Source organism: Rana temporaria, chromosome 13 (genome assembly GCF_905171775.1).
Source record: "Rana temporaria chromosome 13, aRanTem1.1, whole genome shotgun sequence".
Lineage (NCBI taxonomy): Eukaryota > Metazoa > Chordata > Amphibia > Anura > Ranidae > Rana > Rana temporaria.
In genome coordinates, this window is record NC_053501.1 from 37,270,075 (window position 1) to 37,297,370 (window position 27,296).

General features: G+C 45.2%; 1 protein-coding gene across 7 annotated transcripts in view; it reads left to right on the plus strand.

Annotated features, from left to right (window-relative positions):
- Positions 1 to 27,296, plus strand: part of KTN1 (kinectin 1) — a 168,060-nt gene that overhangs the window by 37,520 nt on the left and 103,244 nt on the right. For 4 of the 7 annotated variants that reach the window (XM_040333965.1, XM_040333963.1, XM_040333966.1 and 1 more), the window contains exons 2-5: positions 12,781 to 13,335; positions 19,986 to 20,135; positions 22,358 to 22,537; positions 23,219 to 23,349. In XM_040333965.1, the coding sequence (XP_040189899.1) occupies positions 12,816 to 13,335; positions 19,986 to 20,135; positions 22,358 to 22,537; positions 23,219 to 23,349 (981 nt within the window). In that variant the 5' untranslated portion in view covers positions 12,781 to 12,815. The remainder of the gene's footprint in view (positions 1 to 12,780; positions 13,336 to 19,985; positions 20,136 to 22,357; positions 22,538 to 23,218; positions 23,350 to 27,296) is intronic. The other 3 variants (XM_040333969.1, XM_040333964.1, XM_040333968.1) reach the window with 1 other exon arrangement.

Genomic DNA, 27,296 nt, shown 5'->3' on the forward strand with positions numbered 1-27,296 from the left:
CACCCTCCCTTTCCAAAAATCAGCTTGTGCTGTAACGAATCACAGCACAGTGATTGGACACAAGAGGCGGGATTTATGATTTCTCCAATTACAAGCAGGGGGTGGGATTGTGCTCCTCCAGGCATTCCCGGCCAGAACAAGTACTGTCGGTGAATAAAGCAGTAATGTGGCTGTGTCCGCTTCATTCCGGGACACTGTATTGTCCTGGAATGAAGGTGCCCGGGACAGACCTATAAAATGCGCGACTGTCCCGGGCAATCCGGGACACGTGGTCACCCTAGCTGAGTGGGCGGCTTATTCTGATCATGTGACCACTGTGAGGGCCAATTGGCAAGTTCGCTCTGCCCAACGACGTCAAAACAAGTTAAAGGGCTGCTGAGACTACTTTTATGCCAATGTTGTCAAAGCCGCCAAAGCCGTCTAAAAATGTTTTTATAGTTTTCCTGGCCATCCATTGCCATTCATATCTCTTCATGTGGCAGCATTTCGTACAGTAGAACATCCTTGCATTCTACTCCGAAATGGCATTCGCGTGAAGCTGCATTAGCATCTTATAACCTGTTGTATGATGATTGACTGGCAAGCTACATAGACGTGTGTACTAAACTGAAAATAACATGACTAATAATAGCACTGCGAGGGCCTCCTTCCATACGCTTCTGGGTTACTGGCCATCGTTCAGACAGAGGCAATGCCAATTCATATTGGGTAACCGTGTTTAATAATGTTTTATTTCTGAATCTGCCTTGGATTTAGGGTTTGCAGAAGATCGACAGTGTAGCTTTTTTTTTCTTCTTTAGGCTTTATTTCTATGGACGTTTTTGGATGTTTTTACAGCCACTTTTCTGAGCGTTTTTTGCTTAAAGCTTAAAAACGGCTCTCCATGTTGGTCTATGGCCTCATGCCCACCATGACGTTTTTGAGCTGTAGATGGCGGACTTGTTTTTGAGCTGCAAAAAAAACCCAGGACCAGTGCGTTCTGAAGCTCCAGCGTTAGAGCTGTAAAAACGCCAGACATTAAACGCTCAAAAACGCTACCGCAGCGTTTTTGAGCTCCAGCTCAAAAAATAAATTAAATAAATAAAAAAACATGGACAGGCGTTTTTAAGCTGTAAAAAGGCCTAAAAAAAGTGGCTGTAAAAACGTCCATGGAAATGAAGCCTTAGGCCCCTTTCACATTGAGGCATTTTTCATGCGGTACAGCGCTAAAAATAGCGCTGCTATACCGCATGAAAAAACCTGCCCTGTAGTGTTCAATGTGAAAGCCCGAAGGCTTTCACATTGAAGCGGTGCGCTAGCAGGAGCGCTCCAAAAGTCCTGCTAGCCGCATCTTTACCGCGGTATAGAAGCGGTGTGTTCACCGCTCCTATACCGCGCCTTCCCATTGAAATCAATGGGAAAGCGCGATAATACCCGAATATCGCGGTAAATACGACGGTATAGCCTCGCTACAAATAGCGCGGCTATACCGTCACCGCGGCTGCACGCCCCAATGTGAAAGCAGCCTTATTGTAAAGGGATTTTCTAAAGCAATGGTTTGCTTATCTAACCATTCAGTTTCTTGTATTTTTATTCTGGCGCACATCCTTACACTCAGTGACCGTTCAGCTAATATTCTTTAACGCCTAAGTGCAGCCAAAATAGCAGGAAAATCGGCACAAGCGACGTAACTTGGTAGGACAAAACCTGCCCAACCCCCCCCCCCCCCCCGCTGTTATAATCTTCTGGTGCGGTGGGGGATAATCTTCTGGTGCGGTGGGGGTTAATTTAATAGAACTAAAGGTGTGTTGCAGGCTGTCATCGAGAGAGCTCAGCGATGCTTGCAGTTTCCGCCCAGCTCCTCCATTTATAGAAACGGAACTACAGCTTCTATGAATGAAGGAGGCGGAGCTATCAATCATCCAATTGTCTTTCAGTCTTAGATTGTTAGAGGTAGTGTGGCTTCTATTGCTTTTGTTCATATGAGACGTACAGTGCCTTGAAAAAAAGTTCATACCCATTGAAATTTTCCACTTTTTTTTTCACGTTACAGCCAGAAATGTGAATGTATTTTATTGGGATTTTATGTGAGGGGGAAATAATTGTGAAGTGGAAGCAAAATGATAAATGGGTTTTCAATTTTTTTTTTGCTTTAAAAGCTCTACTTACTCAAGGACTTAAAAAGAGAGATTTGGCTGTAGATAAACTAAAAACATCCTTGTGGGTTTATTTGAGAGCTGCAAATGTTTAGAGATTAAAGGGCGATTAAGGTCCCCTCTCTGGCGTTGCACATTCTCTTGAATTGCGGTCAGCTGTGGGTTTTGGTACTTTGCTCGTCTCAGAAGTAATCATAGGATCATTTCCTTTTTATTTCTTCCCACTTGTGGGATTTCGGGGAAAAAACAGATCACAGCGAAGTTTATCCTCTTGTCTAGTCATATGCGATTGCCTAGTGCAGTCCATGGCTGTTGCATGGTGTGCTAATTATGGGAAGACTCTGGTAGTGATCATCGACCTTGGAAGCATTTAAAACTCAACTCCAGGCCAACAGTTGAATATGCAGGTAAATCAACTTTCTTCATTTTTGTCTATTGATTTTAAGCAGGGTTCAAACCTAACTTCCAGAAGTTAGGTTTGAACCCTGCTTAAAAGGCTAAGTGGCTAAGTGGTTAGCACTTTCACCTAGTAGCACTCGGGTCATCGGTTCGAATCCCTACCACAGCGCTACCTGCCTAGAGTTTGCATGTTCTCCCTGTGCCTGCATGGGTTTCCTCCCACCCTCCAAAGACATGCTGGTAGGTTAATTGTTTCCTGTCTAAATTGGCCCTAGTATGTGTATGTATGATTGGGAGTTGGGGACTTGAGATTGTAAGCTCCTTGAGGATACAGACTGATGTCAATGTACAATATATGTACAATATATTCGGGTGCCGCGATGTCGGCACCCAGAGCCGATCTATCCCTCGGCTCTCGGGTGCTTCCGCCGCCATCTTTGGTAAGGGAATTGGGAAATTAAGCCAGGGGGGTCACGCTGCGCGATCCCTCGGGTCCCTGTCTTCTGGGAACTGTGTCTCTCCCAGAAGACAGCGCGGGGGGGACGGAGAAGGCGCCGGAAGTGGTATAGATACCTGCGGGTGGCTCGGGTATCTATGCCCGGAAATGGGAGCAGAATTCCTTTTATTATACAGGTATCTACTCCCCCCTGAGAGGTGCCAAATGTGACACCAGAGGGGTGGTGGAAACAGAAAAGCGGAAGTTACCGTATTTATCGCGGTATAACACGCTCCCGCGTATACTGCGCACCCCAAAAGTGCCCCCCAATCCTGCGTAAAAAAAGTTATTTTTGTACTTACAGTTTTGGTGTCTTGCGCGGCGGCCTCGTCAGGTCCGGTGTCCTTCTGCGGCGGGTCCGGTGTCCTTCTGCGGCGGGTCCGGTGTCCTTCTGCGGCGGGTCTGGTGTCCTTCTGCGGCGGGTCTGGTGTCCTTCTGCGGCGGGTCTGGTGTCCTTCTGCGGCGGGTCTGGTGTCCTTCTGCGGCGGGTCTGGTGTCCTTCTGCGGCGGGTCCGGTGTCCTTCTGCGGCGGGTCCGGTGTCCTCTTCGGCGTGTCCAGCGTCCTTCTGCGGCGTCCTCGCGCCGAGTTTTAAATACTGCAAGCATATACAGAGTGCAGTACACTCGGGCAGGCTCGGCAACTGTCGCGCTCACATCCTGTACGTCCAGGACGTGACCGCGGAAGAAGCCGAGACTGGCCGAATATACCTGAGTGTACTGCGCTCGGTATATGTCGGCGCAGTATTCAAAACCCTGCGCGGGTATATCGCGCACCCACGATTTTGCCCTGATTTTCAGGGCAAAAAAGTGCGCGATATACGCCGATAAATACGGTACATTTTTGGGTGGATCTCTGCCTTAACAGCTGTTACTTTATAATCTATAAATGCTTTGATTTTCTTTTTCTTTTAGCTAGGTTAGAGTTCTTTTTGAAAAAATGAGCATAGAATCTATTTGTGTATTGCGTGGTCAGTTCTGTGCCTAAGAAAGGTGCGCTGCATTAGTCAGAATTGGAGTTTCTAAGAATGATGGGGCAGCTTATGAAACCCTCTGCAACATGACTTCACACGTCTCCACAGGAATCTCTCCGTTGCCTTGCAAGGAGGCTTAGCAGGAAGCCTTCCGGTCATATTTATACTTCATTACTCAGCAGTATTTTACGCAACGGCTCATTATAGAACGTTCCTACTTATACCAGCTCACGGAGGAAGTCTCATGCAAATAAGCAGCACTCGCTGGCATTTCTCGTGGCATTGCTTAAGATCCATGCATCATACCTAATTAACTACTTCAGCTCCGGAAAGTTTTTTTCCCCCTTCCTGACTGGGATATTTTTGCGATACGGCACTGTATTGCTTTAAGTGATAATTGCGCGGTGTACCCAAATAAAATGTAATTTTTCCCCCGCGAATAGCGCTTTCTTTTGGTGGTATTTGATCATCCCTACGGTTTTCATTTTTTGCGCTGTAAACAAAAAACAGTTTTGAAGAAAAAAAAACATTTTTTTTATTTTTCTGCTATTAAACCTATCCAATAAAAACATGTAAAAAATCTAATTTCTTCATCAATTTAGGCCAATGCGCATTCTACATATTTTTGGTACAAAAAAAAAAGTGTATATTGATTGGTTTGTGCAAAAGTTTTTGCATCTACAAACTGAGATGGATTTATGGACTTTTATTTTATTCTTTTATTTTTGCTAGTAATAGCGGCAAGCATCGATTTTTAATGTGACATCGTGGCAGACAAATCTGACACTAACTGACACTTTTTGGGATCAGTGCTGAAATAAATGCTCTGTCACTGTATAAATGACACTGGCAGGGAAGGGGTTAACATCATGGGCAATCAATGGGTTACGTGTGGTCCTAGGGAGTGCGTTCTAACTGTGGGGCGGAGAATGTTGTGATAGGAGGAAAACGGATCTGTGGTGCTGTTTAGCAGAAACCCAATATCTCTGGCTTCCTCCCTCACACACCACCGTTTTGCCTCTCCTGTGCATGATTGGCGGGTCCCGGTGGCCATTATGGCTGCTGGACCCGATTATTGACTCTAGCTGTGTCCAATCAAAGTGGATGTATGTATATATATGTATATGTATATATATATATATATATATATATATATATATATATATATATAATTTATCTTCAAAATGCTTGCATGTCTAGCGAATCCAGCGTTTTCCTGCTGTAATCTCCAGAAGGTTGCACTTTGAGTGTGCTGTGACGTAACTGGTAGCTGGCTGTCCATTCTGGGTCCTAGCAGCTCAACCCCTGATAAACCATATAGCAGAGATATGCAATTAGCGGTCCTCCAGCTGTTGTAGAACTACAAGTTCCATGAGGCATTGCAAGACTGACAGCCAAAAGCTTGACACCCAGAGGTAGAGGCATGATGGGACGTGTAGTTTTGCAACAGCTGGAGGTCCGCTAATTGCATAGCCCTGCCATATAGCTTCAAAGCCTTCTGGGATGCTTGATGTTGCTGTCCCTGAAAGCTTTGGGCACCTGGGAGCATCATTCTTCCCCAGGTGATGCAACTGAAAATGCAGGCTGTGCCTTTCCAGAAAAAGTTATTCCCCCCCCCCCCCCCCCCCCCCCCCCCTTTTTTTTTTCTCTCTGTAAACCTGTCCCATCAAAGGTTCAAGCCTGAGACTGCAGATATTTGTTTAAAACAGAAATGGAGGGTGAAGATCCACCTTTTACATATGGTCAGTGGCGGCTGGTGCTAATACGTGAAGGGCCCTCGGCCCTTCACGGTTTCTCCATCCTGCCAACTCAATCCGCCTGCTTTCCTGATTGGCAAGGAGACAATAGCAAATATTTGCTTGTGTCTCAAGTGGGTGGATTCTGGGCACAGTGCTCTGCACCCCGAGTCCAACCTTTTTCAAGCCAATTACAGCCTCTGGCTCTGATCATGTGACTTGAAAAAAATAAAAAAACTCAAACCTATCAGTCCGGTGCCCCACATGCAAACTAGGGGGGCGGTGCCCCTTATGGCCCAGCCGTTCCTGTATATAGTCGCAGATGATGGGAGTATCGGCTTCTGCAAAAGTTGCCCATAAAGCCTGGAACACATGCAGTGTAGAGAGAATATTTTCTCATGTAGGGTAACGGCCATTGTAACTAGTTGTGCTCTTCTTTTTTGATTGTAGTGCATCCAGTTGTTAAATGGTAACTCACATCTGTGTTCTCTGTGTTTGGATGTACATTTATAAACCAGCTGGGAGGCAACCAAGGGTTTAAAAGGACAGCTTAAAGAACACTGTGGTTTACATATGAGCAGCAGAATAAGCAGAGCTGTGAAAACATTCAGGCTGATTTAGTTAAGCCTATTTAAAATGGATAACAAGTTCATGCTGCACTGCAGTTCATGAACCCAACGGCCAGCCGCCTCCGGGACTTGCAGCGCCAATCGAGCTACAAGATTTTCCATTGGCAACATGGCTTTAAAGTGTACATGTCATGGGTACACAATGGGGGAGCTTTTGGAGAACTCAGAATCTGGTGCAGCTGTGCATGGTAGCCAATCTGCTCCTGACTTCAGCATGTTCAATTAACAACTTAAAGTGGAGTTCTACTCAAAAAAACAAAAACTCAAAAATCCTGTAAAAAAAATTAAGAAAAAAAATTGAAAAATAAATATAAAAAATTGTTACTTACAAGAAATGACGGTTACTATGCGGAAGTTCCTAATCTGCCTCTTACCATACCGCGGCAGGTCTTCTTCCTCGTCCTCCCCAATTTGTCTTCTATGGAATGGTGCGCACTGCCTTCTGGAAACTGTGTGTATCCCAGAAAGCAGCCACCCATTCACAAAAGCGCCGCAAGGCTCCACTGCCTGTTTCCCTCAGTAAGGATGGCGGCGCTGGGATCAGCCTTGGGTGGGGGGGGGGGGGTCGACCATTGCGGGAGCCTAGGACAGGTAAGTGTCCTTATTAAAAGTCAGCAGCTACAGTGTTTGTAGCTGACTTTAAAAAAAATAAAATAAAATTGTGGGTGGAATCCCGCTTTAAGGACCGAGCCTATTTTTTTTAGTGTTTACAAGTTAAAAACAAGTTTTTTTGCTAGAAAATTACTTTAAAAAAAAAATGATATAATGTTTGGGGGTTATAACACCCTAGAGAATAAAATGGCGGTCATTGCAACACTTTGTCACACCGTATTTTGCGCAGCGGTCTTACAAGCGCACTTTTTTTTGGAAGAAATGCACTTTTTTTTATTAAAAAATAAGACAACAGTAAAGTTGGCCCAATATTTTTTAATATTGTGACTGTTGCGTAAATTGTATACCCAACATGTCACGCTACAAAATTGCGCCTGCTCGTGGAATGGTGTCAAACTTTTACGCTTAAAAATCTCCATAGGCAACGTTTTCGAAAATTCTACAGGTTGCATGTTTTGAGTTAGAGGAGGCCTAGGGATAGAATTATTGCTCTCGCTCAGACGATACCTTTACATGTGTGGTTTGAACACCATTTTCGTATGCAGGCACTGCTCACATATGTGTTCGCTTCTGCACGTGAGCTCGTCGAGTCAGGGCGCTTTAAAAAATAAATAAAAATGTCTTGTTTATTTTATTTTAAAACTGTTTAAAGCGGATGTGCCACGGGAAAAATATATTAAAAGCCAGCAGCTACAAATACTGCAGCTGCTGACTTTTAATATTAGGACACTTACCTGTCCTGGAGTCCAGCGCCGATCGCAGCAGATGACGAGCCGATCGCTCGTCACCCTGCTGCTCCCCCCTCCATCCTCGGTGAGGGAACCAGGAAGTGAAGCGCTCCGGCTTCACTGCCCGGTTCCCTACGGCGCATGCGCGAGTCGCGCTGCGCCCGCCGATTGGCTCCCGCTGTGTGCTGGGAGCCGAGTGTTCCCAGCATACAACGGGGGACGGACGGGAAGGAAGGAAAAAACCCGTCCTTTGCCCGTATCGTAGGGCCGGAAGTGGGTGCAGATACCTGTCTGTAGACAGGTATCTGCACCCCCCTCCCCCCTGAAAGGTGTCAAATGTGACACCGGAGGGGGGGAGGGTTCCGATCAGCGGGACTCCACTTTAGAGTGGAGATCCGCTTTAAAAAACAATTGGATCACTTTTATTCCTATTACAAGCAAAGTAAACATCCCCTGTAATAGAAAAAAGCATGACGGGTCCTCTTAAATATGAGATCTGGGGTCAAAAAGATCTCGTATTTGGACTTGAATGCAATAATACCAAAAAAAAGACGACAAAAAACAGTCCCTTTAAGACATATGGGCGGAAGTGACGTTTTGACGTTGCTTCCGCTTTGCAGTGATATGAATACGGGTGGGAGCCATCTTCCCCCTCGCTTGTCTCCATACACAGCAACTGAGAAGACCGGATCTACTCCGCCACTGCCGACGACTCCAGTAGGGCACTGGAGAGCGGCGGGTGGGGGGGGCCTCTCCTGCCGTCTATAAAATTGATCTTGCGCCGTACCTGCTGCAGAGACCACTTTTGTCTTGTAGCGGACCGCCCACCGAAGAAGATGATACCGGGGTTATGGTAGCTAGCTTCTACCATCACAATGGTATTCCTCTTCAAACACAGGACGTAAAACTGCAGCGGGCGGTCCAGAAGTTGTTAAAGTGGATGTAAACCCACTCATCGTTTCTAAACTCCTGCCATAGTGCTGATCTATAAGGATATAGATGTCTCCTGCATGTATCCTTGCCTGTCAAATGTCTCCCCTCTGTCTGTTACGAGACCCCGAAAAACTGCAGATTCTGTGGGTGGGTCTGTTGTCTGGAGCTCGGTGGGTGGAGTCGTGATGTCAGTAGACTCCCCGCCCACCTCTACACTCCCCTTGTCAACGTGCATTTTTTCATGTGTATTCCTTGCACTAAATTCTGCTATGATCACTAACATCCAGTCAAAATCCAGCAAAGTAACCACATGACTTCAGAAAAGGGGTGGGAATTAAAAAAATAATGCCTGTCTCAAGCTAGTGCATGAGATATGCAAATAACCTGTCATTCACAGCAAGGGGGAAGAACGGCCAAACGTTTTCTCCTGTTTGTCCGTTTTATCTCACTGAAAAAAGAAAAGAGGATTGCTCAGAGCTGGATTAACTCTGTGGCAAGACTGGGCACAGATGATAGGAAATGTTCTACTCTACATTGTGACAGCAAAAAAATAAAAAATAAATTGGGGTTTACATCCACTTTAACCACTTGACCACCAGGCACGTAAACCCACTTAATAACCAGACCAATTTTCAGCTTTCGGTGCTCTCACAATTTGAATGACAATTACTCAGTCATACAACATTGTACCCAAATGAAATTTTCGTCCTTTTTTCCACACAAATAGAGCTTTCTTTTGGTGGTATTTAATCACCGTTGGGTTTTTTATTTTTTGCGCTATAAGAGAAAAAAGACTGAAAATTCTGTAAACAAAAAATGAATTTTTCTTTGTTTCTGTTATAAAATGTAGTATTTTTTCTTCATTCTTTTGCATAAATGTGAAAGATGAAGTTACGCCGAGTAAATAGATACCCAACATGTCACCCTTCAAAATTGCACATGCTCGTGGAATGGCGCCAAACTTTGCTACTTAAAAATCCCCATAGGCGACGTTGCAGGGTATTGTGGGGTATTGCAGAGTAGTGTGGGGTATTGCAGAGTAGTGTGGGGTATTGCAGAGTAGTGTGGGGTATTGCAGAGTAGTCTTAGAATGGGGCAGGGATGGATGGCTGGATCTGTGACTGCATTTGTCACAGATCCAGCCCACAGCACTCGTGCTGCATCCGCCCCCCCCCCCCCCCCTCTCCTCTCACACTGTACCGTTCAAGTGATCGCTCCGTCATTGGACGGAGCAATCGCGTGGTAAACCGCCGCTTTCAGCGGCGATTTACCGTGATCCGCCGGGTCCTCGGTCACAAAACGTTCCTGTGTGCGCGCCCCAGAGGGCACGCGATTCTGGGAGGACGTCCTCCCAGAGTTAAGCAACCGCCTTGTAGACTTATTTCGTCTATAGGGCGGTGGTTAACTGGTTAAGCTTTGACCACACAACCTGGAAGCTGATTGGTTTTTATGCAGAGTTGCACCAAACTTTGTACGCACATTTTTTTCTTCGAAACGGTCAGAGCAGATGATTGGAATATTGTATTGGCTGTTTTGGATAATTGAATGTTACAAATTTGCCTTAAAAAAAAAAGTTCAGTTCACTGAATGATGATGTCAGATGATCTTGTAAGGCAGACAAACATCCCAGCACTATATATCCCCCTTGGAACAATCCTCTGCCCCCCCGTACTATGATGGCGTGGCCCTGACAATAGAGTGCATAGTCTGGATGTGATCACTCTAATGCACTCAGCCAGTCTGCCCAGGCTCTGCCAGGCTCTCACTGCCTTGTAAAAGCAAATGGGAGCATAATAAAGGGAGTTTTTGTCAGGGCTAATGAGCGACAGCCCAACCATCATGAAATCCTTTTGCTCTTCACTTGATTAACCTGATCCAATCAGACTATTTGCTGAACACCATAATCTCAGCGCTTCAAATGCCCTCTAGGTAAATGCTTTTCATTCTTCCTCTGCTGCCTCTGCAGACATATGTTCCCGGGTTTAAAGGGACCGGCTGGTGAACTTACAGCGCAGTTCTTTAACTACAAAGCTAAGGAAGAGCTGCTAAAAATACTTTCAGCCTTTCCCCTTTGATAGGGGGGGGGGGGGGCACTTTCAATGAAATATTTCCCTTTGATGAAAGAAGAAAAATTCACGGCTTCTATTACTTTTAATAGTGAATAGCGTATAGCGTGCGTAAAGTAAGAAAGCGAATTATTGTGCGTGATGTTAGAAGTCAATGGGCCCGATTCAGAAACAAGATATGATGGCGTATCTCCTGATACGCCGTCGTATCTCTGAGTGGGGTCGGTCGTATCTATGCGCCTGATTCAGAGAATCAGTTACGCATAGATATCCCTAAGAAACCCGACAGGCGTAAGTGTCTTACACCGTCGTATCTTAGGCTGAAATTTCTGGCTGGCCGCTAGGTGGCGCTTCTGTATGTTTACGGAAGGAATATGCAAATTCGGTAGATACGGCAATTCAGAAACGTACGTCCCGCCGTCTTTTACGTCGTTTACGTTCGGCTTTTTTCGGCGTATGCTATATGAGGCGTAGCTAATGTTAAGTATGGCCGTCGTTCCCGCGCCGAGTTTTGACATTTTTACGTCGTTTGCGTAAGTCGTTCGCGAATACGGCTTTACGTCATTTACGTTCACGTCGAATCCAATACGTCCTTGCGGTGTAATTTGGAGCAATGCACACTGGGTTATTTTACGGACGGCGCATGCGCCGTTCAAAAAATACGTCAAACGCGGGGTCAAGTCAAATTTAAATCGCGCCCCCAACATCCCTATTTGAATTAGGCGGGCTTACGCCGCCACACATACGTTACGCCGCTGTAACTAAGGGCGCAAGTTCTTTCTGAATACAGAACTTGCGCCCAAAGTTACAGCGGCGTAACGTATCGGAGGTTTCTTTTTATCTTTTAGCACTGAGCAATGTTGTTGATAAACATTGACAGCTGTGAGCAGGGAACTGCTCTCCACTTGTTTTTCTATATATAATTTGAAAATGTTAGGTTGAATCGTTTCATATATATATATATATATATATATATATATATATATATATATATATATATATATATATATATATATATATATATATATATATATATATATATATATATATATATATATATATATATATATATATAAACAATTTATTCGAGCAGCTCTAGTGTATGTTGATTGGTTTGCATGAAAGTTGTAGGGTTTACAAACTTCAGTGCATGTTATGGAATACATTTTTTTCTTAAATTACTAGTGGCGATGATCAGCGACTTATAATGGGACTACAATAGTGCGGCAGGCAATCTGACGTGAACTAACTGCCACTGACCTCACCAGTGATGCTAATACACTAATCAGTGCTAATACTTTACACAAGGGGTGAGGTGTTACTCTTATTCTTTTCGCTGGCCACAACAGCATTATGGTTGCCCATAATGGGCTAGTTGTATCTGTAAGAGTAGATGTCCACAGCACGCACCCCCCCAATTACATTAGATGTCTATAGCCCATCTTTAGAAGCCAAGAATCTCCCACCCTCCGTTAAATCACAGTGCATCCTTCCATCCTTACCATGTGCTGCCGCAGGGAAGAAGCTGAGTGGACTTGGAAGTAGAAAGAGCGGGGTCTGGAGGAGGACCGTAGGAGGATCCTTGTGTTTTACACGTGCTCTACACTGTTGCAGTACTAATGCACTGGCTGGGGAGGGGGTAACATCAAGGGGTTAAATGTGTGCCAATGTGTGTGCTGTCTTTACTAAAGATCTGTCATCCCTGCTTTTCAGGGATGACAAACTGACAAATCGCTCCCTCTGTACAAAGATCTGCGTTGTTTACCAACACAGTTCTTTGGGCTGTGATTGAACACAGTCGATCAGCAGGTTAGGGCTGTGAATCATTGACCAGGACTTGCTGACAGGCTTCCGCTGTGTACAAGCAGAGCGGGTGCCCGGCAGGGTGGGTCATGCACATGCCCTAACCTGAAAATAACCAATGACATAAGCCTGATAATCTATTGGGTGACATATAAACCCTAAAAGAAGGCAGTTTTGTTATCTGGCATTTTCTTACTTTTTGCGAATGTGTTTCTTATTCATTTTTGGTAAGTGAAATAACTGTTTTGACCATTTTTTTTTTCTTTTTGCAGTAAGAAGAAATATTACACAAGATTAAGAAAGCACAATGGAGTTTTACGAGTCAACCTATTTTATTGTCCTGTTCCCAATTGTGGTGATCACGGCCCTCCTGCTCTTCTTCTGGCTCTTTATGAAGGAGACGTCCTACGAAGAGGTCCTTGCCAAGCAGAAGAAAGACCAGAGGCTGCCCCCTGCCAAGATAGACAAAAAGAAAACCGACAAGAAAAAGAACAAGAAGAAAGAAACTCAGAACGGAAACCTTCACGAATCGGATTCCGAGACGGCCCTTCGCGATTTTGAATTGGGAGATGCTCTGTCTAGTGAAGAGGAGCACGTCGTTCCTATAATTCCCACCGAGACCGTTGGCAGCGTCAGGGAGCGCAAGAAGAAGGAGAAGAAGCCACCAAAGCCAGTGGTCAAGGAGCCGGTTAACAAAGAAGTCAATGGGACAAAGGTGCCTGTGAAGAAGCCGGACCCTGTTCCTGTAACTAAACAGCCAACTCCACCACCTGAAATGACTGGGTCCAAGAAGAAAACTGGGCAGAAAAAGCAGAAGAATGGCCAAGGTACTAAAAATTATATTTTTGTTCAAAATGAACAATCTGTAACATTACACTGCCGTTGTTTGTGATTTTCATGAAAATTGATTTCGTACATTTTTCCTAATTTTTTTTTTTTTTGATTTGCCTATAAGTGTAGGCCAGGGCTCGACAAATCCCGCGCCTACATTTTTTTTGTGAGCTGGCGCCATCTGATGGTGAGCCGTTGGTATTACAAATTATTACCACCCGATGTGTAAGCTGGCACCATCTGGTGGTGGCCGTTGGTATTACAAGTTAAGCATTACAAGTTAAACAGCAATTCTAATGTCATTTTTCACTATTTTCACTGCCATCTTCTTCCCTCTAATTAGAACCCCCAAACATTATATATATTTTTTATCCTAACACCCTAGAGAATAAAATGGCGATCGTTGCAATACTTTCTGTCGCACCGTATTTGCGCAGCGGTCTTACAAGCGCACTTTTTTTTGGAAAAAATTACACTTTTTTTAATTAAAAAATAAGACAACAGTAAAGTTATCCCCATTTTTTTAATATTATGAAAGCTAATGTTACGCCGAGTAAATTGATACCCAACATGTCACGCTTCAAAATTGTGTCCGCTCGTAGAATGCCAGCAAACGTTTACCCTTTAAAATCTTCATAGGCGACGTTTAAAAAAATCTACAGGTTGCATGTTTTGAGTTACAGAGGAGGTCTAGGGCTAGAATTATTGCTCTCGCTCTACCAATCGCGGCGATACCTCACGTGTGGTTTGAACACCTTTACATATGCGGGCGCTGGTCACGTATGTGTTCGCTTCTGCGCGCAAGCTCGTCGGGACGGGGTGCGTTTTCTGGCTCCTAACTTTTTTAGCCGGCTCCTAGATTCCAAGCAAATTTGTCAACCCCTGATCTAAACTCTGTATGGCCCCTGACGGTCTGACTTGCAGCGGAAACGCTCACCTGAATAGGCCGGACCATTCTAACCCTTCCAAACTGTACCGACCTGATACCGTTCCGCTCAGTGGAAACGAGGAATAAGTGAGGCCTAGTCGTCATAGAAGTGAGCTCTCAAACGCTCACTACATCGGGGGGGGAGAGTAAGAGCTTGTGAGGGGGTTTGAATCGGGAAGAGCTTACTCCTGTGAAGGAGAACTGTAATGACTAGGCCTCGCCTAGCAGCATCTTAGTAACGCCCTGGGAGTAATCCGGTCAGGCTTCATGAGGTATGTAAATGGCCTGCACCTATAGCCAAGGGCATTATTCAACTTTAGCGAGAGGTGTACAGTTTGATTTTTTATCTAGAAACACCCCTTAATGTGTATACAGTTTTTGTACAGGAGAACTGAACCTTTAAAAAAGCATTATATGGCAGACACATACATGTATTAGTAGAGCATGCACAAAAGAAATGAATTGGGACCTAAAGATTAGATGCATTTTAATGTTGTTTGTGTTTTTTCTTTCCTTTTGCTCAAGGGTCTTAGAGACTCTCTTAATTGCCCCCATACCTCTTTCCTAACAGCATCGTATTCTGCTTTTCCTTGCTTCCCCCACTGCTCTGTTTAGCTGCTGGCAGAGGTAAAATTAAGTGCTGTGCAAGCTACAAACCGACTTTTCGGAGCTTACTTATTGACTTGGAGATGCATCCGAATTTGTATTTTTTTTTTTTTCCTTAAAAGCCAGCAGCTACTAATAGTGCAGCTGCTGGCTTTTAAAAAATTGACACTTAACCACTTAAGGACCAGCCCATGTACATATACGTCCACAATATGGCACGTACAGGCACATGGGCGTATAGGTACGTCCTCGCCTATTAGCGGGTGGGGGGTCCGATCGGGACCCCCCCCGCTACATGCGGAGGTCGGGTCCGCTCGGGGAGCGATCCGGGACCACGGCGCGGCTATTTGTTTATAGCCGCTCCGTCGCGATCGCTCCCCGGAGCTGAAGAACGAGGAGAGCCGTGTGTAAACACGGCTTCCCCGTCCTTCACTATGGCGGCGCATCGATCGCGTCATTCCCTTTATAGGGAAGACACGATCGATGACGTCATTCCTACAGCCACACCCCCAAACAGTTGTAAACACATACTAGGTGCACCCTAACTCCTACAGCGCCACCTGTGGTTAACTCCCAAACTGCAACTGTCATTTTCACAATAAAGAATGCAATTTAAATGCATTTTTTGCTGTGAAAATTACAATGGTCCCAAAAATGTGTCAAAATTGTCCGAAGTGTCCGCCATAATGTCGCAGTCACGAAAAAAATTGCTGATCGCCGCCATTAGTAGTAAAAAAAAAATAAAAAATAAAAATGCAATAAAACTATCCCCTATTTTGTAAACACTATAAATTTTGCGCAAACCAATCGATAAACGCTTATTGCGATTTTTTTTACTAAAAATAGGTAGAAGAATACGTATCGGCCTAAACTGAGGAAAAAAAATGTTTTTATATATGTTTTTGGGGGATATTTATTACAGCAAAAAGTAAAAAATATTGCTTTTTTTTCAAAATTGTCGCTCTATTTTTGTTTATAGCGCAAAAACTAAAAACCGCAGATGTGATCAAATACCACCAAAAGAAAGCTCTATTTGTGGGGAAAAAAGGACGCCAATTTTGTTTGGGAGCCACGTCGCACGACCGCGCAATTGTCTGTTAAAGCGACGCAGTCCCGAACTGTAAAAACACCTTGGGTCTTTAGGCTGCATATTGGTCCGGGGCTTAAGTGGTTAAACTGTCCAGCACGGCCGCGATGTCAGCAGCCGAGGCCAAGCAATCGCTCGTCCCTCGGATACTGCTGCCGTCATCCTCTGTGAGAGAATCAGGAAGTGAAGCGGTGCGGCTTTACTGCCTGGTACCCTACTGCGCATGCACGATTCCCGCGGCGCTTTGGAACTGGTCCCCGCTTTCTCCTGGGATACAGGAGATGGCCAGAGGCTGTGGACCTGGTACAGGAGATGGCCAGAGGCTGTGGACCTGGTACAGGAGATGGCCAGAGGCTGTGGACATGGTACAGGAGATGGCCAGAGGCTGTGGACATGATACAGGAGATGGCCAGAGGCTGTGGACCTGGTACATGAGATGGCCAGAGGCTGTGGACCTGGTACAGGAGATGGCCAGAGGCTGTGGACATGGTACAGGAGATGGCCAGAGGCTGTGGACCTGGTACATGAGATGGCCAGAGGCTGTGGACCTGGTACATGAGATGGCCAGAGGCTGTGGACCTGGTACAGGAGATGGCCAGAGGCTGTGGACCTGGTACAGGAGATGGCCAGAGGCTGTGGACCTGGTACAGGAGATGGCCAGAGGCTGTGGACATGATACAGGAGATGGCCAGAGGCTGTGGACCTGGTACAGGAGATGGCCAGAGGCTGTGGACCTGGTACAGGAGATGGCCAGAGGCTGTGGACATGGTACAGGAGATGGCCAGAGGCTGTGGACATGGTACAGGAGATGGCCAGAGGCTGTGGACATGGTACAGGAGATGGCCAGAGGCTGTGGACATGGTACAGGAGATGGCCAGAGGCTGTGGACCTGGTACAGGAGATGGCCAGAGGCTGTGGACCTGGTACAGGAGATGGCCAGAGGCTGTGGACCTGGTACAGGAGATGGCCAGAGGCTGTGGACCTGGTACAGGAGATGGCCAGAGGCTGTGGACCTGGTACAGGAGATGGCCAGAGGCTGTGGACCTGGTACAGGAGATGGCCAGAGGCTGTGGACCTGGTACAGGAGATGGCCAGAGGCTGTGGACCTGGTACAGGAGATGGCCAGAGGCTGTGGACATGGTACAGGAGTTGGCCAGAGACTGTGGACATGATACAGGAGTTGGCCAGAGACTGTGGACATGATACAGGAGTTGGCCAGAGGCTGTGGACATGATACAGGAGATGGCCAGAGGCTGTGGACATGGTACAGGAGTTGGCCAGAGGCTGTGGACATGGTACAGGAGTTGGCCAGAGGCTGTGGACATGGTACAGGAGTTGGCCAGAGGCTGTGGACCTGGTACAGCAGGGTTTGACAAATTTGCTTGGAATCTAGGAGCCAGCTAAAAAAGTTAGGAGCCAGAAAACACGCCCCGTCCCGACGAGCTTGCGCGCAGAAGCGAACACATACGTGCAGCGCCCGCATATGTAAACAGTGTTCAAACCACACATGTGAAGTATCGCCGCGATTGGTAGAGCGAGAGCAATAATTCTAGCCCTAGACCTCCTCTGTAACTCAAAACATGCAACCTGTAGATTTTTTTTAAACGTCGCCTATGAAGATTTACTTGAAAAAAGGTATCGGTACTTGTACTCGGTCTTAAAAAAGTGATATTGGGACAACCCTACTAAAAAGAGTAGTTTTGGGTGGACTTCCCCTTCAGGATATTGGATCCTAACTGTGAAAAGCCTCATTGGTTTTTCGGTTTAAAATGTTTGCTTTCCAATAAGGCAGTCACTTTTTTAGTATTAAAAAAAAAAAAAAAAAGAGCTGTCTGTTTACTTGACCCTCTTCCTTGGCTGTAAGCCGATGAAAGGAAACGGCGTGTCGCGCAGTATTAAGCGGGATAAGATATGGAATTATGGCAGGACAAGCCTACTAGAACATGGTAAGGGAGTGCGATAACTGATAACATTTACCTGCCAGCCATCTTTAGGGCATTATTGTGACCAGAGTGCCAACTATACCTGTAATACCTTTTCAGGGAATGTCTAATTGTTGCTTTTTTCATTTTTATTATGTACAAGCACAATTCCAAATGCTGTGTAAAATCTACATAAAGACAAAATGCAGTGGTTTACAAATCTCATAAAACTATATTTTTTCACAAAAGCAAATGGAAAACATATCAAATGTTTAAAATGAGAAAATGTACCATTTCGTACATTTCATTTTACGCCATCGGGACGCTTCCCTATTTTAAACAAACCGCAGGATTTCTCAATCAAGCTCTTCTATTCAAGCACATTGGCTATTTGAAGTTATTTCACTGAAGGTTTACGGACTTTTAAAGACGCTTGTGATTTTTATTCTCTCCAAAAATTTTTAACCACTTGTCTTCCATGTTTTATCTATGGTCTTAATTGTTCTATTTAGCTTAACTACTGGCCCATTCACACAGTGGGTACACTACCTAGCGCCCCCTATCACTTTTTCTTTTTAACACAGTAGTTTAACACTTTTTGGGGAAAAGCTATTCAGTTATTTATTTATAATCCAATTTGACATAAGGTTTGGAGTTTTCACATGCAAGCATGGTTTTGCAGTAGAAAATTTATTGACTTGCCTGCAGTCCAGACCTTTCGCCAATTGAAAATATTTGGCGCTTCTTAAAATGAAAAGTACAGTAAAGATGATCCAGGACTGTTGAGCAGTTAGAATCCCATATTGGCTAAGAATGGGACAGCACTCCTCTCGGAAAACTCAGTGACTGTTCTCGGTTCCCTGAAGTTTGCAGATTGTTAAGAGGGAATGCTACACTGCACTAAACATGGCCCCACCCAACTTTTTATGAGACGTGTTGCTGCGATAAATTTCACAAATATTTTATATATATATATATATATATATATATATATATATATATATATATATATATATATAGTGCATTTTCTCAGTTTTAAACTTGTTTATATACTGTATTTATTGGCCTATAACACTCACTTTTTTTACCCTGAAAATAGAGGGTAAACTGTGCCTGCGTTTTATACGTAGGGGGCTGTGGAAAGTTTTTTTCCCTGAAACCTCCCTCTTAAACTTATTATACGCCGATAAATACAGTATTTTCTAATACGAGTAACATTTTGGTTCATGAGATTTGCAAATCATTGCATTCTGTTTTATATTTAGATTTTCCAACTTTTTTGGAATTGGGGTTGTTGACCGCTATGAATAATCTTGAAAGACAGGAAAAGCGCCTAAGTTATCTGGTTTAATTATAGTAACAGGTGCAGGTATCCAACACTTACATTTAAAGTAGCAGGAACAGGAATAGAAGTGATGGTAATCAAGTGGAGCCGGGCTGTGCCTGCAATCTGTGAAAAGATCTCAGTTCTGAAGCCGGGAGAGCCGAGTCTGCAGCTGTGTAAGAGCGCTGTTTGGACAAGCCGCTCATCTGCTGGATGGTGGCGTCGGCTGACAAGGTTCACAAAGGTACACAACGCGTTTCAGAGCGTGCGCTGGTCTGTGGAGAGTCCTGCGCGCTCCTTTCTCAAGTGTGAACACTTTTATATTTTACCCAAAAATTTGTTTTGAAACTTTTTGTACTAAAATTCATGTTGGTGTATTTTTCTTCTCGAAAATGTGTTTAATAAATAGCAAAAAGTTGTACAAATGCCAAAATTTTATTCTCCAGGGTCTCTGCTTTCAGAATTTTTTTTGGGAGTTTACAGTAGTTTCTGGATAACAATACATATTTTCACATGTGATAAAAATTAAAAATGTCCAAAAGGCAAGTGGTTAAGCCCAGTATTAGTTCCTTGTGTGGTTTGTTCTGAATAACCAATAATTTATATATTGTGCTTGCATGCTGGTTAAACGCTTGACACCCCCCCTTCTCCCCCCAAAATAAATGAGAGCTACAGGAATTCATGCAGACATTGAGAAATCATTTCATTATACTGGTTTCGGAAAAGTCTGGCTATTTGGTTATTTTTCTGAATACAACATCTGCTTTTGTTTTGATTAGATGACACCCCGATTAGCCCAGAACCGAAAAATGAACAGGTGGTGCCATCCAAGAAGCAGGAATCGGTCATTCCCATGGCAGAGGTGAAGCCCCAGGAATCTGGGTCAGGAAAGAAGTCGGCTCCAAAAAAGAAACAGAAATCGGAGAACCGTAAGTATCATTGGAGTGTAATAAAAAAAAGAGCAGGAAAAGGGGAAATTATTCGAGTTGGCTGGAAAAGCATGATAATCGCCTCTTCCAATGGTACTTTGATAATAAAGAGGCAAGCGGGTATGTGCAGTCTTTTTATAATGGTGGACTTTGTGTTTCCTGTGGGAGGAGCCTATCTCTGATGCTGCCCTGGAAGACTTCCTTTCCTAGAAAAGGAGTTACCAGGTACCTGTAGAGTGTTGGTTTTTTATTTATTTTTTAAGAATAACAAACATGTTATATTTACCTGCTCTGTGTAATGGTTTTGCACAGAGCAGCCCCGATCCTCCTTTTCTCTGTGCCTCGCAGGCACTCCTGGCCCCTCCCTCCTGCCGAGTGCACCCACACCAAGCAGCTTGCTATGGGGGCACCCGAGCCGAGCGTCCGCTCTGTGTGTTTATCCAAAAACAGAGGCTCATCTCTCTCTCTCTCTCGCGGGAGCCAATGACACTCCGCTGCTTTCTCAGCCAATAAGGAGAATTAGTCCTGGCCAGCTGAGAGACTCCTACAACATCGCTGGATCGAGATGGGGCTCAGATAAGTAATTGGAGGGGCTTCTGCACACAGAAGGTGTTTTTGGAGCTGTAAAGGCAGAAGTTTTTTTTTTTTTTTTTATCGTATGCATACATTTAAAGCCTTCTTTGTGCAGCAGCCTCCCCAGAACTCTTTGATACTTACCTGAGCCCCATCTCTGTGCAGCCATGTCCAGGACTCTCCTGATTGGCTGAGACACAGCAGCGGCGCCATTGGCTCCTGTGGTTGTCAAAGTGAGTTAGCCAATCGGGAGAGAGAGGGGGTGGGGCCGACCGGCAGCTGTCTGAATGGACACACGGAGCTGCAGCTCGGCTGCCTCCATAGCTAGCTGGGGGGGCACGCGACATGGGGGAGCGGCCAGGAGTAGTGAAGAGGTATGCAGGATATGGCTGGGTCTTACAGGGTATGGCTGAGCATGGAGAGATTGCTGGCTGGATGTGACTGCAATTATCACAGAGCAGCGCTGTGGGCACTACAAATCCAGCCCACAGCGCTGCTGCCACCGATCTCTCCCCCTCACCTCTCCCACTGTACCGATCGGTACACAGATGGGAGAGAGAGGAGGCATCCTGACATGACGCCGGTTTGTTTACAAGTGATCGCTCCGCCATTTGACGGAGCGATCACGTGGTAAACAGCTGCTATCAGCCTCCATTTACCGTGATGCGCCAAGTCTTCTAGACATGGCGGTCACGGATATTTCCGGGAGCAAGATTCTGGGAGGACGCCCTCCCAGAATAACCCGGCCGCGCTGTAGTCGTCTTTCGGCTATGGCTCGGTCGGCATGTGGCTAGGATGAAAAAACACGAAGCTTTACAACACATTTAAGACTACATTCAGAAGTGGCCACAGTTGATATCTGAGAATTGAGTATTATAGAAATGTCAAGTAACGATTTCATGACTGTGTGGTGGATATATATGGAAAATTCCAACACAACTTCTATAAAATGTATTTAAAAGGAAAGCAAAAATGACTGCCAGGGTGGCCTCCTATTGTAAAATGTTATTTTAGTGCCATTTCCCACTGGACATGATCTATTAACCAATACCATCAAGGTTAATATAATAAAATTCCTTATGTCTCCTAGATCTATCCTGAGTATCTGCCAGCCTGTATGGGGCAGTGCAGCGTCCTCCCCCTAGGGTAAGGATGTTTGCAACCCGCACGTGCGGTAATCACAGGCAGTGAGATATTTCCCGATCTCTGCAGCCACGGATCAGGGAAAATGTCTCACTGCGATCAGCGCAGTGCTGACTTCCTGGCAGGCTCTGCACGTGCAGGTTACGAACACGCTTCATCCTTACCCTAGGGTGCACCGAGTACCCCTGTATTATGAGCAGCTGATTACTCCGAGAACAGCAACTTTGAGGTAGGAGGCGAACTCTGGGCTGGCTCTTATTAAACAATGGCCAGCGCAGTATACTTGCCGCCTCGCCATTCTTTTTTCTGGAGTAAGACCCCCCCCCCCCCTAATAATAGAATTGGGAGCGTTAAACAAAACGTTACGTTGGCTCTTTGATCTGGCAGTGCTTCGCCGTGTTTGGCCACTATAAAGTGTTCAATTATATTTTCTTGCAATTATCAGTTGTAAATTATGAAGACAATATATAGTTTTTATTTAATCACAATTGTGTCTCTGGTTTCAGCACTGGTGGATGAACCACTAATTAAGCCCACTGTGTATATCCCCCTGATGGACAACTCTGAGCCAACTCTGGTAGAAAAGAAGGAAGTTGTGAACTTTGAGAAAGTGGGGATACAAGAAGTGACCCATAAGAGTGTCGGTAAGAAGGGCAAGAACGTTACCGACAAAGGTGAGCACAAAGGTAATGCTGAGCTCTTCTTCCTTTTTTTTTATAATTATTACTTTATTCTTTAAAGGGTTTGTAAAGGTAACATTTTTTTCCCCTAAATAGCTTCCTTTACCTTAGTGCAGTCCTCCTTCACTTACCTCATCCTTCGATTTTGCTTTTAAATGTCCTTATTTCTTCTGAGAAATCCTCACTTCCTGTTCTTCTGTCTGTAACTACCCACAGTAATGCGAGGCTTTCTCCCTGGTGTGGAGTGTCGTGCTCGCCCCCTCCCTAGGACTAAAGGAAGCTATTTAGGGGGAAAACAAAATTACCTTTACAACCCCTTTAATGCTGACTTGACCATTTGGTACAAGTTGTTCTTTATGGCATGGCCCCACCCCTGAGTTCACCCCACTGGCTGGTTTCAACTATTTTCAATCTGCTGTTCTGCACAACCTTTCTTCAAGTAGCCAGGCTGTCTTTATTCTGCATATGCCTCAAGCAACTCCATTCATTCCTATGGGGAGCCAAACTCATGGCGGCCTTCAGCAGTCTTATAGAGTATGGGCGTCACCATTGGAATGAATGAGGTAGCCTTGTGCATGTGTAAGATGAAGTGAAATTACAAAAGAAAAATATTTTGCAATTGAAACGTTTCTTCTGCATAGTGTATATTTTCCTTTTTATAATATCAGTTTTGTTACTATTTTTCAGAAAACGCTGAAGTGAAGTTTAAGGATTTTGTTACCACCATAAGGAGCATTATTTTATCAGATGATGAGGCCATGTCTGTGGTGGAGATGCTGAAAGACAAATCCAGCTCTGTAAAGGACTTGATACATAAGGTAAGATGACGCATGTTGCTGCCAATATTTCCTGAAACTGAATTTCGTGATTACTTTTTTTCCTGTAGCCAGGTGATGTTTTTAATGGGGGGGGGGGGGGGGGGGCGAGCTGCTATCAAGGTGGACATTAAGTACCCTTTGTGTAGCTAGAAGGTCTGAAGATTATTGGATTGGGTTTTGTCTTTTTAAAATTTGCACATACATAATTATGCAGCAGGTACCGTATTTATCGCGGTATAACGCGCTCCCGCGTATACCGCGCACCCCCAAAGTGACCCCCAATCCTGTGGAAAAAAAGTTATTTTTGTTCTTACAGTTTTGGTGTCTTGCGCGGCGTCCATCGCCGGCCTCGTCGGGTCTGGCGTCCTTCTGCGGCTTCGGGTGTCCTCTTCGGCGGGTCCGGCATCCTTCTTCGGCGGGTCCGGTGTCCTCTTCGGCGGGTCCGGTGTCCTCTTCGGCGGGTCCGGTGTCCTCTTCGGCGGGTCCGGTGTCCTCTTCGGCGGGTCCGGTGTCCTCGCGGGAGTAGGAGTTTCTATTCTGAGGAGGCCCCACCCCCTGTATTGCGTAGGCGTGTTTCAGAAAGAAGCCAAACATGCAGAGCTGCTAGTCGGCTCTATACGGCGCAGGCTTATAGAGCAGGCACCGTTTAGAGCCGACTAGCAGCTCTGCATGTTCGGCTTCTTTCGGAAACGCTGTGACTCAGACGCGCCTACACAATACGGGGGCGGGGCCTTATCCGCCGTTGGGGAACTTTTTCTGAAAAGACGTCAATCATCTGGGCGACCTCCCAGATGACATGCCTCCTCAGAATAGAAACTCCTACTCCCGCGGGGAGAAGTACCCAGAAGCCGGTGATCTGCCGATATGGTTCCGACTATCATGAAAGTTCCTGCGCAGGCGCAATCTGATCTGCCGATATGGTTCCGGCTAACAAGAAAGTTCCTTTAAGGACTGCGCAGGTGCAAACTTGCCGACGGAAATCTCCGAACCTCGGCCGGCATCCAGGGCAACGTTGATTTCGAGGAAAGTGGCCAGTCGGCCTCACGTCCTCGCTTCGCTCGGACGGCTTGCTCCGTTCGCTCGGCCTCCTGGCTCTTAACATCCTCCATTCCACGGGGATGTTAAAGAATGAACCTGGATGCCGGGCGATTTTTGGAGATTTCCGTCGGCAAGTTTGCGCCTGCGCAGTCCTTGAAGGATCTTTCACGTTAGGGGAACTTTAAGGATTGGAAATATACATTACAAGGTATGTACAGCCTAAAAAAAAAAATGGGACTGTACATGTTACAAGTCTAAAGAAGTTGGTCTGATATAAATGTTTTTTTGGGTGAACCTCCGCTTTAAAGAAATTTAAAAATCCTTCTCCAGTTTCTTCACTTTTTATAGACCCTGTGATGTCATCACTGGGTCTCCGTGTTGCCTTCTGCTATATAGGCAGATCATGGCTGGTGGGAGGAGCCAGCAGGGTGCTCTATTTTGCATCTCTGCTCCCTGCCTCAATACTTCTCTTAAGAATGCTCATCTCTGATGCAAACAGTGGCATTGGCATTGGAATTGTGAAAATATCATAATGCCTTGATAAGTGGATGTCGGTCTGGAGGAGTGGGTGTTTCTTGGCAGGCTGTTCTAGGTAACGTCCACATAGGATATCTGACTTGCTGCAGCTACTAATGTACATTATAAGATGCTCACAGTGTGCAGTTTAATCCGAGTAAGTCATTTTTAAAGGATCACTAAAGGATTTTTTTTTTTTTAGCTAAATAGCTTTCTTTACCTTATTGCAGTACTGGTTTCATGTCCTTATTGTTCCTTTTTTGCTTTGAAGTTGCTGTAATTATGCTGTGATCTCCACACTTCCTGGTTGTCTGGCTCCTTATAACCATCGTACTGGGAGCTTTTCACTGTAGGTCTAAGCTGTCATTACTGTGTGTCTAAAACTTAACAGAACCAATCAGATTCATTTTAAAAACAAAACACTGCCCTGGATTTGTTTGTTTTTGTTCTGTGTGTCTCTCTAGTTCACAGGAACATGAAAGTAGTTTAAAAGTGAAACTAACCTGCAGGCACATTATATGATTGATTTTTATCTATTTGTAATCATTTTTAAAAGGAATCAGTTAACTTTTATGTCTCTATACCCTGTAAACAGTCATTTCAGCAAAACCATTTTTTTTCCTTTTAGTGACCCTTTAAGGCTGGCATTCAGCTTTAACGATTTTTATTAGTTTTACTATTTGAAATGTGTATTGGAAGTGTAGTAGTAGTTTTCTGTCAGCAGGTGAACGGTGATCTGTAGTCTTTAGTAAATGCCTTTTATAAAATGACCCTACATAGTTTAGTACCATGTTCCAGATAAGTATACTATGCCATGTGTAAAGTATGGAGCGTCTCCGTATATCATTACTTTGTTTCTTATGCTGATCGCCATTTGCTGAAAACTTGGGAAAGAAAGCACAATTTTTTTCTTAGCCCATTCTTTCCAGTGACTATTTCCTGGTGGTGTTTCCTGATTAACTAATAGAAATCTGGAATGTGGGTGGGATCCATTCTAGGCTTGGGTGAGCTCCAGCTTTGTGGAACAGTTTGTGCCAGCCTCCGCCGGAAATATCACAATGGCTTCCATAGACTGTCATTTGCCTATTGTCGTTTTGTTGGCAGTTAATAGTGTAAAGGAAAAAATTCAAATGAGCTTCTTTATGGCTGAAGAGTTACTGGCTGTACTGCATCCATGTTGTTTTTTGTATTAAGTTTCCAGACAATTTACAAATTGCCATATTAGAAGCGCTTTTAAATAGATGGCACCACATGGCTGCATTTTAAAGAAGTGCAGATTCAGCCAAAAGCAAAATATAGATTTTTGACCATACCAGCGGTATGTTGAAACCCATGCAAACTCCATGCAGGTACTGCCATGGTTAGGATTCGAACGATCGACCCTAGTACTGCCAGGTAGGAGTGCTTGCCACTGTGCTGCCCACCTCAATGTGTTACTAAACCCACAACGGTAAAATCAGTCTGTATATGTAGCATAGCATGCTTGTTATACTTACTGTGGAACTTAAAGCGGAGTTCCACCTAAAAATGGAACTTCCGCTTAACCCACTCCTCGCCCCCTTACATGCCACATTTGGCATGTAATTTTTTGGGGGGGGGGGGAGTGGGGGCTTCAGGAGAAGGGGACTTCCTGTCCCACTTCCTCCTTCCGCCGAGGGGCTGGAAAGGCGATTAGCTTAAAGCGGTGGTTCCCATAAAAAAAAACTTTTAACATTGCTTTTCCCACATTAATTACGATTAGAATCGGCTGGTTTTATTAAAAAAAAATTACCTCCGTACGTAGCATTTGCTATATTCGTTCTCACCGCCACTTCCGGGTACGATGCTGGCGGTGGGCGTTCCTAATTGATGGACAGGCATCCGACCGACGCATACATCGCGTCACGAGATGCCGAAAGAAGCCGAACGTCGGTGCGGCTCTATACGGCGCATGCGCACCGACGTTCGGCTTCTTTCGGCATCTCGTGACGCGATGTATGCGTCGGTCGGATGCCTGTCCATCAATTAGGAACGCCCACCGCCAGCATCGTACCCGGAAGTGGCGGTGAGAACGAATATAGCAAACGGTATGTACGGACGTTTTTTTTTTAATAAAACCAGCCGATTCTAATCGTAATTAATGTGGGAAAAGCAATGTTAAAAGTTTATTTTTAGGGGAACCACCGCTTTAATCGCCTTCTTGCAGCCCCTCCCTGTAGGCGAGCGCCTGTCCAAACGGACGGCGCATGCGCAGTGGGTGCCCGGCCGTGAAGCCGAAAGCTGTCACTGCCGGGTGCCCACACTTAGAATGAAGACGCCGGCCGGCGAGGGGGGGCGAGGAGCGGAGCCCCGGCCGGCGCGTCGCTGGAGCCGGTAAGTGTCTGTTTATTAAAAGCCAGCAGCTACACTTTTTG